Source organism: Camelus ferus, chromosome 6 (assembly GCF_009834535.1).
Source record: "Camelus ferus isolate YT-003-E chromosome 6, BCGSAC_Cfer_1.0, whole genome shotgun sequence".
Taxonomy (NCBI): Eukaryota; Metazoa; Chordata; class Mammalia; order Artiodactyla; family Camelidae; genus Camelus; species Camelus ferus.
The window spans coordinates 40,967,804-40,982,391 of NC_045701.1; the positions used below are offsets into that span (position 1 = coordinate 40,967,804).

Consider the following 14,588-nt stretch of genomic DNA (forward strand, 5'->3'; position numbering starts at 1 on the left):
TGCTTGGTTTGGGGCCTGTATTTATTACATACACTGAAGTTCCAAACCCAGTTGTAAAGATTGATTCAGGGACCCTCTATGGCTTTGGATTTAAATATTAAAATTTATAACATTAACTCCATTTTCCACCAATGTGCCAAAGAAGCTTATTCAAACGTACACTGGAGGGAACAGTATAATAAATCCTCACATAGCTATCGCCCAGCTCCAACAGTTACCATCGTTTGCTAATCTTGTACCATGTAACCCCCCACATTTTTTCTGTTTTTCTTTTCTGCTCTTTTTTTCCCCTGGAGATTTTTAAGATATACTCCAATCGTTTTATCATTTCACCTGAAATATGTCAGTACAAGGTAAACCTGAAATGATCCTACTTTGGATCATTTGGATTAAGGCATAAGGCATATCATGTTATCAGCCAAATCCCCTGAGCCAAGGCACCTACTGCTGTTTTCACAGCACGTGTTTCCACATGGGGAGTGCTCAGGTTCAGGGTCCACTGGAGACTCTGAGCTCTTGGCTCTTCTCAAGCTGGAGATGCCTTCAGGTGCTGATCGGGGTGACTCCCCGGAAGCTGCTTGGAGATGCCACTTTCAGCTTTGAGGTCAACCCATTACTTTTGCAAGAAAGTGTCATCCTGCCCTGTTACTATTATGAATGTACCTTGAATTCGAGTCAGGAAAATGGAGGGGAAAGGTGTACTCTGTGGCAGATGGGGCAAGTAGGAAAAATGCCCTGGGAACACAGAGAACCATCTTTTGAGTGTGAAGAGAGAATTAGTGTTAGAATTCTTCATTCTTGTGGAAGAGCCCAGCTGAGCTGCTAAGAATCTCAAGCATTAGCATTCCTTTTCCCTTAGCTTCCCATCAGTGTTGTAGATAGTGTGATCGACCAGCTCAGGACTCACAGATGGTTCGTAAGTATCACTGAGATCTTGTCAGTTCAGAGCACAGAGCATTTGTGAGTAAAGGAGAGGAGTAAGTAAACAGTATGATGAAGAGTGCTGTCCTCTGCCTCCCTGGGTGTGTGCTTGACTCTGTCATTTCTTCTGCCTGGCTCAGCTCAGAGGATGATCCGTACCTTCTGTATGCCACACTGCACTCCGGGAACCACTGCAAGTTCATCACAAATGATCTGATGCGGGACCACAAGGCCTGTCTGCCTGATGCCAGGACCCAACACCTGTTCTTTAAGTGGCAGCAGGCACATCAGCTGGCAATTACTAGTAGGCATCCAGGATCAAAAATAACTTTTCAGGTATGTTATCTGTTGTATCCATAACATCAGCAGAGTCAGGTATCTTGTACAAATGTGGCAGAGTCAAAGAAGGTTGCAGCTAGTCCTATATGCTTTATTTTTCTCAGTTTTAGTTTGGTATTTGAAATCGGCCAGGTCTTAGAACCACGAAGTCCACCAGAGCAAAGTTTGCATGGGTCAACCCCACATTAACTGACATATTGAAAACGCCTGGGATGGCATCAGTTGCGACTTCCGTTATGTCATCATTTACAAACCCTCATATGTGGTTTTTTATTTTCCTATTTATTTGCAATAGCTCAAAATTCCTTATGCTTTATAGTTCATCATACTTGTGCTTCTGCTAAGTAACCCCTTTTTCCTGTTTAATCCACTTCTACGGGGCAGTCTCAGTTGAACTCGATTCAAGTTTAAATACCTGTAAGTACAAGAATGCCTCTTGTGTGAAAGCAAAGGGAGGAAATCTAGAGACGAGTTACTACAGAAAAAGACACTAATCAATGGTAAATATGGTCAAGTGGTCAAAAAATATACAAAACAACACTTATAGGAAATATGGTACCAAATGATACGACAGAGATGCCATCAGCAAAACCAGCTGTGCGAAACAATACAGGACAACTGACCTGGTTTCCTCAACAACAAAAAAAATTGCAAGAAAATATGGATGGAAAGGGAGGCTCTAGATTAAAACAGAATTGAGAGATCATTCAGCCAGTCACAATGCAATAATCTTTTTTCAATTTCTATTCAAACAAACTGCCAAATGTAGCTACACACATATAATCATTGGGAAAATGTAAACAGAAATTTGATGATAAGGAACTATTGATTCTTAGTATTATAATGGTATCGCTCTTATACTTACAAAACAAGTCCTTATCTTTCAGAAACATACTGAATTACAGAAGAAATGCTATAATATCAGAGATTTATTTGAAAATAGCATGGGGGGATCAAAATAATCTGGGAGAAGGGAGTGGGTATGGATGAATGATTGAAATAAGATTAGCCATGAGTTGATAATGATTGAAGCCAGGTGATGGGTATGTGGGAGATCATTGTGCTGTTTCTCTATCTTTGTATATTTGACAGTTTTTTCTGTCACAACCAAAACCAATAAAGGCAACAAAAGGAATATGTGTATATATGTGTGTGTGTTGGTGTATGTGTTCCTGTAGAGAGTTCTTAACCTTAAAAATGAAACCTCCCCAAAAAGGAGCTCCTCATAGTAGGATTCCTCTTCACAGAGCTAGTTGCTCTTTAAAAATCCTTTTTTTTTTTTTTAACAAGGGTCCTGGGGATTGAACTCAGGACCTCGTGCATACTAAGCATGTACTCTATAACTGAGCTATACCTTCCCCCTGCAAATCCATTGTTAAATAAGACAGAGAATACATCTCTGGAACAAACTGAGATGTTGTCAGGGAAGAAAGGGAAATGGCCAGGTATTCCTTTAGTGTTGTTCTAAGTGTGTGGTTCCCTTTTTAATTCAACAGCATATTCTCAACTATGACACAGTGGTGCAAACAACTGGAGACTCATGGCACGTACCATATGATGAAGAGCTGGTGGAAAGATATTCCTACGAAGTACCAACCAGATGGCTTTGCCTTCACCGAAAGACATAAAGACTCTTACTTCCATGCTAAAGTTGTGTTTGGGGGTGCCCTCCTGGTTGGCATTGGAGCTCTTAAGTTGATGGCTTGTTTAGAGCATTGCTTCTGTCCCGTCTGATGCAGTTTGTCCTCTTTGGTCCAGTTGGTTTGTATATCAACAAATTTATTTTTAATTAAATGAGTTATAATATCTTCTCATAACCAGTTGCATTTTTTTTCTCCTAACATTTGTTTCTGGAGGCTGATCCGGAGTTGGGGAACTCAGTGCAGGTGATCCGACCTTTCTCCTACTGAGCCAGCTGTTCCACTTACCTAGGCAGCAGGAGCTGCGGGCATCCATTTTGCTGCTGCTGACCCACCTTCCAGGTCCACCACCAGCAGAACCAATCCGTCTGGCCCTGCGCCCCGGGTCATTTCTAAACCCTTCCTCCATTTCTGATACCATCTCATCCTCTACATGTGATGTCCTACCCACACTGAATCACTTACGGTCCTCTGTGATGAACTGGCCAAGATACCAAAAGCTTGAGATAGGAGAGGATATGAAAAGAATCATAAAACTTCAGAGCAGCAGTGAACCTTAAAGAACGTAAAATCCAACTGTAGCCTTTTATAGAAGAAGAAAGACCCAGAAGGATGAACTGGCTCCTCTGGATCCCACAGCCAGTTAGTGGAGACATTTCAACCATAATGCAGCTCTCCTGATTCTCAGCCAAATAAGTCTTCTACTGTGTTTAGGCTAGAGTCATTCATAAAAACGCAGACAAGCTGAATGGTAGAGCATCCATTGTGTAGATTTAGAAACTTTGTTAGCCATATAGGAGTGGGGAGAGAGGGAGGAAGGGAACAAGGGAGGAGGACCTCCTTAAGGGCCATGGTCCCACAGTGGCTCGTCAGGGCAGAAAATCGTGGTAGGTAAGTTACATCATTTTTGAACTCTTTAATACCGCTCAAAAACAAAACCGTAATTTCTGCTTGAGGTAAATTGAGGTGCATCTGTCATTTGTCCAGGGGTAGGGGAATTCTAGGGCCGCTCAGAGGCTCAGAGTCAGCGGCACCCGTGCGGGACCCTGGAGGGTGCAGGGATTCTCTGAATGAAGCCAGCTGGGCCCTGACACTTGGGCTGCCTTTTGTATTCTGATCAGCTGAGTGAAACAAAAGCTACCTGTCTAGCCAGGTCCAAGCCACAGTGGGAAGAAGGAATTCTTTAAAGAGCTGTGCCCTGGATTGAGAGTATCTTTAAAGCCAGCCAGCCATAAACAATGAAGGCTTTGAAAGAGACACTGACTCTGCCACTGGAAAGTATTTCTGAAGTGCTTTGTGCTTCCCTCTGGCCTGCTCCTGAATTTATACTGTTTTCCTCCTGCTGTTCTCAGACCGGTAAAGAGAAAATCTCGAAGGAGAAGCCTGAGTACATTCTCTCAGGGCTCCTCTGGGACTACCTCACCTCAGCTGCCTTGTTCTTCACATTAAATGAATTTTTCTCTTCAAGCTTGAACTTAAATATAATTAGTGCTTCCTTGATCCTCTAGCAGGTTTCTCACTTTTAAAAAACTGTCCTAAGGTACTATAGGACAGTTGCATCCTGGTGAGTCTTATCTTCATTTGCTGAAAGTCAAAATTATCGGGATAGTCGAGGGCAAAAGCTTAAGTGGAGTCTAGATCTGGTAGTTTGCCCATCTTTCAGCAACTAGGAATTTCTAGAGTGAAAAACATCTAAGGAAACCCTTGAGGGAATGCCCGGGAGTAGAGGAACATAGATCACTGTGATGAAAAAGTGGGATTTAGATTTGGGACTTAGGCAGCTAGAGTTCTTAGGAGGTGAGACCAGGCAGCTGCTGGAGCCTCCTGTAACCCAGAGGGTGAGAGTAGGATCGCTGGATAAAATGCAGGATTCCCGGTTAAATCTGAATTTCAACTTAATGGGCAAGTGACCACTTTTTAGTATAAATGTGTCCCAAGTACTGCAAGGACGTATTTATACTAAAAATATTCATTGTCTATCTGAAATTCACCTTTAACAGGGCATCTTGTGTTTTCACTTGCTACAGCTGGCAACCCTAGGTGGGAATTATATGGGAGGAAGAGGAATAGTGGGAAATGAGGCATCTACAAAGCTCACAGCCCTACCGGAGGCAGGAGTGGAACAGGGACGAGAAAGGAAGTGAGTAAAAGGCGCCTGGGAACGGGCAAAAAGGAGAGAAGACGAACTTTTCCCTGCCTTGTCCCAGCCAGGGATCAGCAGTCAGCTTGAGCCTACACTGTATAAACGAAGGAAGTTCCATTCAGAGGAAGCCATAGAAACAAGGGGGATGAAAGAAAATACAAGTGACGGGAACAGTAATGAGTAAATGCAGTAAATCTTGAGAATCTTTAATTTTCTCTTAGCATGTCTATATCATGGCGTTTCAAGATTCCCCGAAGACTTTTCTTCCCAAGTTTGTTCTTTGTTGGTAATAGTTGATCTGACGGGTGCTTCCAGAGACCGTATGTACACAACTCACTCTCAACTGGGAATTGAAATAAACAGGAAGACAATTATCTTGTCACTGATAACAGCTAAAAATAGTCTGTTTTGCTATCAGAGTACTTTCAGAAGTACACTCTTATCAAATGGATTAAGTTATTAAAATAACCATGATCATTTTTTTTTAGTATTTGAAAATTTTTTTAACATTTTTTATTGAGTTATAGTCATTTTACAATGTTGTGTCTAATTCCAGTGCAGAGCACAATTTTTCAGTTATACATGAACATACATATATTCATTGTCACTTTTTTTTTTGCTGTGAGCTACCAAAAGATCTTATATATATTTCCCTGTGCTATACAGTATAATCTTGTTTATCTATTCTACATTTTGAAATCCCAGTCTGTCCCTTCCCACCTCCCACCCCCTTGGCAACCACAAGTTTGTATTCTATATCTATGAGTCTGTGTTTTGTATTTATGTTTTTGTTTGTGTGTGTGTGTGTGTTTTTTTTAGATTCCACATATGAGCGATCTCATATGGTATTTTTCTTTCTCTTTCTGGCTTATTTAGAATGACATTCTCCAGAAGCATCCATGTTGCTGCAAATGGTGTTACGTTTTTGGTTTTTATGGCTGAATAGTATTCCATTGTATAAATATACCACATCTTCTTTATCCAGTCATCTGTTGATGGACATTTAGGCAGTTTCCATGTCTTGGCTTAAAATAACCATGATCATTTTAAATAGCAGTGTCATATTAAGGGTTTTTGGTAGCTTCTGACAAGAGAGTTGATGTAGAGTTCATTTCAACCACATTAAAATGATTACTTCATTAATCTCTTTGAAGTTAGTTAACATCCAGCCCAAAAAGCAAATATTGAGTAATCACAATTTCTAATATGGTAGAGACATAAATTCATTTTCAAGAGACCAGTTCGGGTCACACTATCACTCTCAGCTGGACTAGAACATCCCTAAGTATCAAGTTTATTTCACCTCTAACTGTTGCAATTCCATTACTGAAGCGGGTTTTTTGTGCTTTCTATGACTGCATCAGAACTTAGAATGTCAGTGTCCAGAATTCCCTGACAGTCCTGCTCTCTGGGCCAGAGTGGCATCCCGGCCTGGGAGAAGAGTATGGGGCCTCCCCCTCCATGAAACAGGTTCCTCTGGAAGTGGTGATGGCAAGTCGTCCGAAACGTAAGTCCTTCACCCAGGCTCATTGCTTAAGATGTACTGTTTTCCTAATTCTTTCCAAATAAATCATTCTTGTGTTTTCTCCCTCTTTTTGGTGACCTTGTCCTAGAATCCAAAGCTGCATTTTTTCTATCCTCTGTGCCAAAGCTGAGCAGTGTAGTGCTGTTAAGTTTTTACACATAAATATGCCTATTCCATACGTAACACGTTATATGTTTTTAAATGGATCATTTTCTATAAATTTTTTTCCACCTGACTGAAAATGAAAACTCATTCTCCTAGTCTTCTACCGCTTCATCCTTATGTACTCCAAACATCATAAAATAAATTTGTAAAACGAGGTACAGCTGTCTACCAGAAAATACTATTCACATAGTCATATACTCATAGACTACTCCTCAGGGTTTCCGAGTGTTTGGAACAAAATTTGTGTTCCAGGAAGCTGTCACCCTGATGACGGCCACTGGCTCAAATTAAGGATTGTGTCCTTTGGCTCTTAGCCCTGTCCTGGCAGTAGTCAAATCCGTGAAGACATGGGTCTTTTCCAAGTTAGGCCCTCTGATCTCCAACTCCTAAAGAAATAAACTCTGGTCAGACCAAGTATATGAAGGGAAAGTCTGAGAAAGTTTTGCCACTTTACACAGATAGCTTTTTATTTTTTAAAGTAAATGATGGGACTTTTTTTGTTCTTTGAGACACTGAGGGAGGGTTATGTGAGGAGAGCAGTGCTGGACAGTTTGTGCTTCATAAATGTCAGTTGATTTTTTACCTCCTGCTCCCACTGCCCTTATCCCTGGAGATTTCAACACTACTCATGTTCTTGTTTCATTGTTTCTTAACCAAATAAACTCTGATGATTTGCCCCCTATGAGATGCCAACCTGCCTCTTTTCAACTGCTTTAAATTGCTTAAGTTACAGAATTTCACACTTTGTGTCTGCATTTTGATCACATCCCCCCTATCTGCCCACTCCTTCATCCCAACCTCCAGTTCCTAGACCTGCTTCTTCTGCCTATTCCTTCCTCACCTAGGGGCCTCTGTCATCTATCCCCGTCTGGCTTCACTTGCCTTCTTCCTACCCTACTCTTTTTTTTTTTTTTTTTTTTAATTGAAGTATAGTCAGTTACAATGTTGTGTCAATTTCTGGTGTACAGCATAATGCTTCAGTCACACGTGAACATACCCATATTCGTTTTCATAGTTTTCATATCCTTTTTCATTATAGGTTACTATAAGATATTGAATATATTTCCCTGTGCTATACAGTATAAACTTTTTTATCTATTTTATATACAGTACTTTGTATCTGCAAATCTTGAACTCTCAATTTATATTCCCACCCAGTAACCATAAGATTCTTTACTATGTTTGCGAGTCTGTTTCTGCTTTGTAGATAAGTTCATTAGTGTCTTCTTCTTTCTTTTTTTAGATTCCACATATGAGTGATATCATATGGTATTTTTCTTTCTCTTTCTGGCTTACTTCACTTAGAATGGCATCTCCAGGTCCATCCGTGTTGCTGCAAATGGCATTACTTTATTCTTTTTATGGCTGAGTAGTATTCCATTATATAAATATACCACATCTTCTTTATCCAGTCATCTGTCATTGGACATTTAGGTTGTTTCCATGTCTTGGCTATTGTACATAGTGCTACTATGAACATTGGGGTGCATGTATCTTCTTTAATTCTTATTTTTTACTGAAGTGTAGTCAGTTTATAATGTTAGTTTCACATGTACAGTAAAGAGATTCAGTTATACATATACATATATATATATATTTTCAAATTCTTTTCCATTACAGTTCATTACAAGAAATTGAATCTCGTCCCTGTGCTATACAGTAAGTCCTTGTTCACCCCATGCCACTCTTAAAGCATTCATTTCAGGGATGGCTTCAGTAACACTTCAGATTCTTGCGTTCATTTTACCTCCTGTGGTATCCGTCTCATTAATTCTAAACCTAACCCTGGGTAGCCCCAGACCGTTCCACTCCTCCGCTCCTACACACCATAGGATTGCTAGAGAAGTCATGAAATGATACGGCTGGAACTTCACTCCCCTTTGAATGTCCTTTGTTTCACCTTTCAGTGAACTCCCATTAACCTCCCGAATGAGCTCTCCCAACCTTGACAATCTTGAAAAACAGCTCACCTCCTGCAGCCTCCTTTTCTTCTTCTGTTAAGTGGGGAAGATGGTGACCTCGTACTTCTCACACCCTAATGGACATGGGATCTTATTTAAAGCGCTGATTCTGATTCAGGTCTGGTGTGCCTGATGACGCCAGTGCTGCAGACCATATTTTGAGTAGCCTCAAATGAGCTCCAAGATCATTTTAAAATAGTAATAATAATCCAACACTCATGATTCTAACTCCTGAGTCATAACCTCGCCAACTCTCACTCTCAGCAGATGACTTAAGCAGGAACTAAAAGCCATCTTTTATGAGCCTCCAGCAATTTTTGCCCTTTCCAGCAACTTTCCTATCACCACCCTTTTCTTTCTTTTCTAGGTTACTTTTTCTACCTGCCTCCATACTGTCCCTTCTTGCTGCCTTGGGAACTTGCTCTCTCATTTCGTCCTTTTCCACCAGCTCTTTCCCATCTAACTACAGATACCTTTGGGCTTGCAGCTGACAAAACTATGCTTGCCTAGGGATAGTTTAATAGCTAAACTTCTCAAAAGAAGGGAGCCATCGCTACCCCTGGTTTCTTTCCAACTCCACATTCGCTGCTGATCATTTCTACCTTGGTAGCCTGTGGACCCTCAAACTCAACTGCTGTGAAAACAATTCATCTTCACCCCAGCAAAGTGACCTCCTGCCTTACTTTGTGTTATTTTTTCCTGCTCCTTCCCTTCTACTTGCATACCTAATCAATTAGCAAATCATGTTGACTTTACCTTCAAAATATCTGTTGCAGGCTAGTTACTTAACTCTTAACTACCTTTCCAAAGAAAATAATCCTTTTAAAAAAAATTTTGTACATGAAGATATTAATAATAATGTTATTGATAGTTATAGAATTGGAGATAGTATTCAAAACAAGGGAAGGAAGAAATAAACAATTTTAAATGTTATGATTAAAATGATACTTTGTTAGCATGGGTTAAATGAAAAAGCATCTACAAAATGATATGTCTAGTATGATTCCATTTTTTTAATTGGAAGGCAGGAAGAAAAGAGATACTTGGAGAAAAGTATCTGAAAGAAATAACATTTTGTTGATTCTCTGGGTGTCTCTGGGTGTTGGGATTGTGGTTGATTTTTCATTCTCTCCATCTTCTGCACAATCTGAAACTGTTACACATGTCAGAGACTGTTAGAACAGGACTCTTTCTATCTTAATTTCCACTGAGGTACAAGCACAGTTGATACCAAGATTCCCAGGTGAGTGTGAGGCAGACACTGCATATGCAGAATTTACAAAAAGAATAGAGGAGAACCTGCCTCACAACTCCTGGCCCCTCAGCCAGGCCAAAGATATCAAAGAGTCAAAGGAAGGAAACAGATAAAGGTGTTTCCTCGTGGAGAGCTGTTGCTATGCTCTCAGTTCCTTGGGTGCCTTTGACGGCAAGACCCCAGGAAAGACGCCTCAGTAGGAGGACTTGGAGCTCCTCCTGCAGTCTGGGGAACCAGGACTTCAGAGGAAGCTGAAGCCACTATGGACAGGGCCTGAGTCTGCCTGCAAATCCAGAGGATTGTCAGCAGGGCTGATAAGAGGCATTGGAAAGGGAGCAAGATGGGGGCCAACTGGGTGGAAAGAGAGTTGCCTTGGGCTGGAGGGGAACTTCTGGATGGCCAGGGGTTGAGGAAGGGGTGCAAGTGGCCACCTACATTTAAAAATAGATGGGCTCAGCAGAGAACCACCGAAGAGCCTAGAAAAGTGGCCAAGCACGGAAGCATCAGCGTTAACCATCTATCAGGCTCACCAGAGACACCAGCTTTAAACATCTGCAAGGCCTAGAAAGCATAAAGCCACCCACATAACTACCATCCCCTGCCCATCCTCTACCTTGCCTGGGGCTTGGGGGCCAGTGCGGGGCAGGTAGAGCTAAACCAGGAGGGATTAGGGAGGAAAAGCCAGCCATGCCCCCTTCCTGCTGGAGTCTTCAGTCTGAAACTGACCTAAGCTGGCAGAATAGAAATGATGCAGCGTTTTGTCTGAACTCTGTTGGTATCAAACTGGATATTCTAATTCCTGAATTGCGACTGCATGTGTTACTTAAAGTGACCAGAGCACTGCATAGTATCTGAGAAGTAGTGGGGCCTCCCAGTTTTCATCTACAGGCAGGAAAAAGCTAAAGGAAGAGTGGGAGAACTTAAGTCCAATTGTAGTTTTAAGATAAACAGTAAGTCCTACTGAATAGCACAGGGAACTATATTCAATATCTTGTAATAACCTATAATGAAAAAGAATATATATGTAAAACTAAATCACTATGCTGCATACCAGAAACTAACCACAGCATTGTTAGTCAAGTATACGTCAACAAAAAAAGAAAAGCCCCCCAAAATTGTGGTTTTATCACAATCTGTTCATCATGCTTGTTACCAGAGCCCAGATGCCCCCTTCTGCCCACTTCCCATCATTTTTTGCCTCTACAAAGGTAACCACAGTATAGATATGTTTTGCCTGTTTTTGTGCTTTATGTAAATGGAGTCATTCAGGATGTGCTCTTTTGTGGCAGTCTTCTTTCATTCAGTATTGTATAAGGTTCATCCATATTGTTGCATGTAATTGTATATCATTCACTTTCAACATTATATAATGTTCTACAGTGTGAGTAAACCACAGTTTACCCACTCTACTACTGATGGACATTTGAATAGCTTCTAGTTTGCACCTATTACAAACAGTGCTGCTGTGAAGGATGTGTCACTTTTAATAACGGGGGAGAGCAATTTAAAAATGTCTGGCATCTTCTTTCCTTTCTGTTTCCATTACTACCACCCCCGTTCAGGCCCTCACAAACTTTCACTTGGATTATTAGCAATAGCCTCCTAATTAGTTCATCATAATTACTGCCACCAAGTTTATCTTCCCACAGCATAATTCTAATCATGCCACCACCCTTACTCAGAAACATTAAATGTCTCCCCATTGTTACCCAAGCAGAGTGTAAGTTCCTTTGCTTGGCATGCAAGGCTATTTGTATCTAATCCAGAATATTTCTGTGTCCTTGTCAAGCTAAGCTGTGGCCATGCCCGAAACACAGGCTCTTATTTTCTTCCTCTGCTTCTCTGTTCATGCTACTCCCAGTCCCTGGTGCATCATGGTGCCACTCACATGGCTCCTGACAGCTAACACACCTGGCAGGGTTCTCATCCTCCCAAGCTGGGCTCAGATATTCTTCTCTCAGCAGGTGGCTTGCACTCCCTGTGGCCAAGGTCATTTACCATATGCGGTGCTTTGTTGAATGCTACCTGGTGTATCATGAGCTGCCTCGTGTAAGCTTTGCTCTCAGTCATGTTTCACCATTCTTCCCCACTGAACTCGGGTTGGGACCCCATCTGGTTCTTCTGTGTGTCTCCCAGAGCAGGCAGCCCAGCTGCTTTCCCATAGAAGGAGCTCAATAAATGTTGGTTGAATTATTTTGGAGAAGTTGTTCAAAAATGTCTTCCTGATTTTTACCTCTGATTCCCACTTCTCTTTTGAGTGAATTCCCCTCTTGCTCCTTGGTATTTTGTGTGTGTGCTGGCTAGCTCAAGAACAGAATCTTTGGTGTCTGATACTTTGACTGATCCTCAAGAAATAATGATGACTTTTCAATGCCACCTCTTTAATCATACCATTTTAAACCGCCATGTCTTAAGTGAATTACTTATTTATTAGGCATGGACCATGTTAACTGGCATAAAATTTGCTAGGCACCCATGCCAGCGTTTTTAACCTTGGAAATGTTTTAGATCTGTTGTCTGTTGTTGACTTTTGAAACTTCCTTTCGTTTCACCACTGTGGATGAATTGCACATGGGGTGAAGTTCAGGGATCTCAGCTGAGGTTTATCAGTTACTTTCAAAGCAAGGGGAAAAGAAGACTGGAACACTCTCTTGCTTTCCCATCCATAACTGGGTTCTCAAGAACTCATTCCTAGTTTAGTGACAAAAAATATTGGTTATAATGATCAGAAATCTCATTCATTTGCTCTCTCCACCAGTTATACCAAGAGAACTTAGCTCATTTTGAGCATCATAGATAACTTAATTTTGTGGTAAGAAAATGGGAACTAGAGGAAGCCAGTTAGGAAACCTCAGGGAAGAGGAAGTTCCTCTAGGCTGAAGGGAAGGCTGTTGAGTCTTATTTCCTCTCTGTTCTTGACTCATTCTCTCAATGGCCTGGTCAAACTCTGCACCTCCCCTTCCCCACATGATCAGGAAGCTGGAATGGGTGTAGCTCGTGAGGATAGGGATAGTGAGAAGAGTGAACAAAGTAAAATGATACTCATAATAAAGAGCCCAAGATGGAAGGGAGGGCATAGCTCAGTGGTAGAGTGCTTGCTTAGCAATGCACGAGGTCCTTGGTTCAATCCCCAGTACCTCCATTAAAAATAAATAGCTATTATAAAGATCGTTTGGCACACCAGGCCTTTGTAGTCTTGCCAGTATCCGATGAATGGGTGAATTATTCTGTATTAGATTAAAATTAGGTATAATCCTATAAGCCTGGTCTTCAAGACTCAGAAGAGGCAGTATGAATCCCTAAAGAATTTTATTTCTATGCCAAAAGTAAACAAACAAACAAACCTACTTACCTTCCCCGCCAAAAAAGACCCCAAGATGGAAGGACACACCATGGGCGTGAAAATCTTCTCAGTGAACTAATGTAGACTTACAGTCCCCAACCCCGTGTCCATAGTCAAGGGTAGCGCAGCATGTATGTGGGACAGGCTGGGTAAGAACTGACTGCTTTCCAAGTTAAGAAAACAGACTGAGTTTCACTTCTGAACAATAGCAGAGTGCAGTGCAGGCCAGTGCAGTCCTTGGTTTCCTTCTGTTCTCGGGATAGATCAAAACAAAACAGCCAACAACCCAGGCCTTATTCACCAGGGCCCCTTCCTTTCACAAAGAGAGAAGCTGAGTTTAAGTCTACTAGTCAGTGACTTATTTTTATTGTGGTGGTTAATATTTTTTCCCCTATGCCTTTAAGGTGGGTACAGCATGCTCACCTGTTTGAGAGAAGAAACTCAAACCAGGTCATGGTCACCAGGTCATCTCTAGCAGGGCTCAGATTCAAATCCAGTGCTTCTGACGCTCAGATCAAAGCCTGACCATGGTCAGGACTGAGGCTTCTCCCTTCCTCATCTTATTTTTCACTGGAACATTTGCTGTTCTCTCAAGCTATGAAGGGCTTCCTGTGTTATCATGCCTAAGGGGAAGTTGTATGTTAAAAACCACCAACGGTTAAGCCCAAGCCAGCTGGGGTCTTCCATTGCTTCTTCCAGTATTCTGGGGAGACCCGTGAGAATTCTTAGTGTCTCTCAAAGTCCTTGGCTTCCAGAAACAGGAGCTCAGTCGTCAGTCAAGCATTGGGTCTTCATTTTAAGGGGAAGTTTGGGAGAGTAAGAGAAATATTAAAAGTTGTAAGAAGAGAATACTGAAATAGTTACAGCTAAAAATCAAGGGTGAACTGAAAGCTAAAGATTATGGCTCTTTAGAAAGGTTCCTGAATAGCTTTAGTTAAATGTCCTTTGGGTGGAGCTGATGCAAGTACATTCCCCTGTCAAATCAAAGGACAGCATTATAATTGTGGATGACACCTAGAATCCAGGCACAGAATTATACTGTGTTAAGGAAAGAATGGAGTAGAAGGGAAATGATAATTGTGTAACTGCTATGTTGATAGACACCACATTGCACCCATCATTGGTGCTGGAGGGTGAGAACCACACGAGGTGTTATGGAGAGAGGACGAGAGATGGGGGAGTGCTGCTTGATTGGAATATTGTCAGGGAAGGGATGTGAATGGCTTCTGAATAGAAGCATAACCAAATGCCTCATGTAGGTCACAGTAGCACCTCCCACACCACACTTGGTGCCCC

General features: G+C 41.6%; 1 protein-coding gene across 3 annotated transcripts in view; it reads left to right on the forward strand.

Annotated features, from left to right (window-relative positions):
- The window catches only part of PRORP (protein only RNase P catalytic subunit), a 109,510-nt gene extending 106,433 nt beyond the window's left edge, over nucleotides 1-3,077 (forward strand). For all 3 annotated transcript variants that reach the window (XM_014560633.2, XM_006186378.3, XM_014560634.2), the window contains exons 7-8: nucleotides 1,062-1,257; nucleotides 2,757-3,077. In XM_014560633.2, the coding sequence (XP_014416119.1) occupies nucleotides 1,062-1,257; nucleotides 2,757-2,888 (328 nt within the window). In that variant the 3' untranslated portion in view covers nucleotides 2,889-3,077. The remainder of the gene's footprint in view (nucleotides 1-1,061; nucleotides 1,258-2,756) is intronic.
- The last annotated feature ends 11,511 nt before the right edge of the window (nucleotides 3,078-14,588 follow it).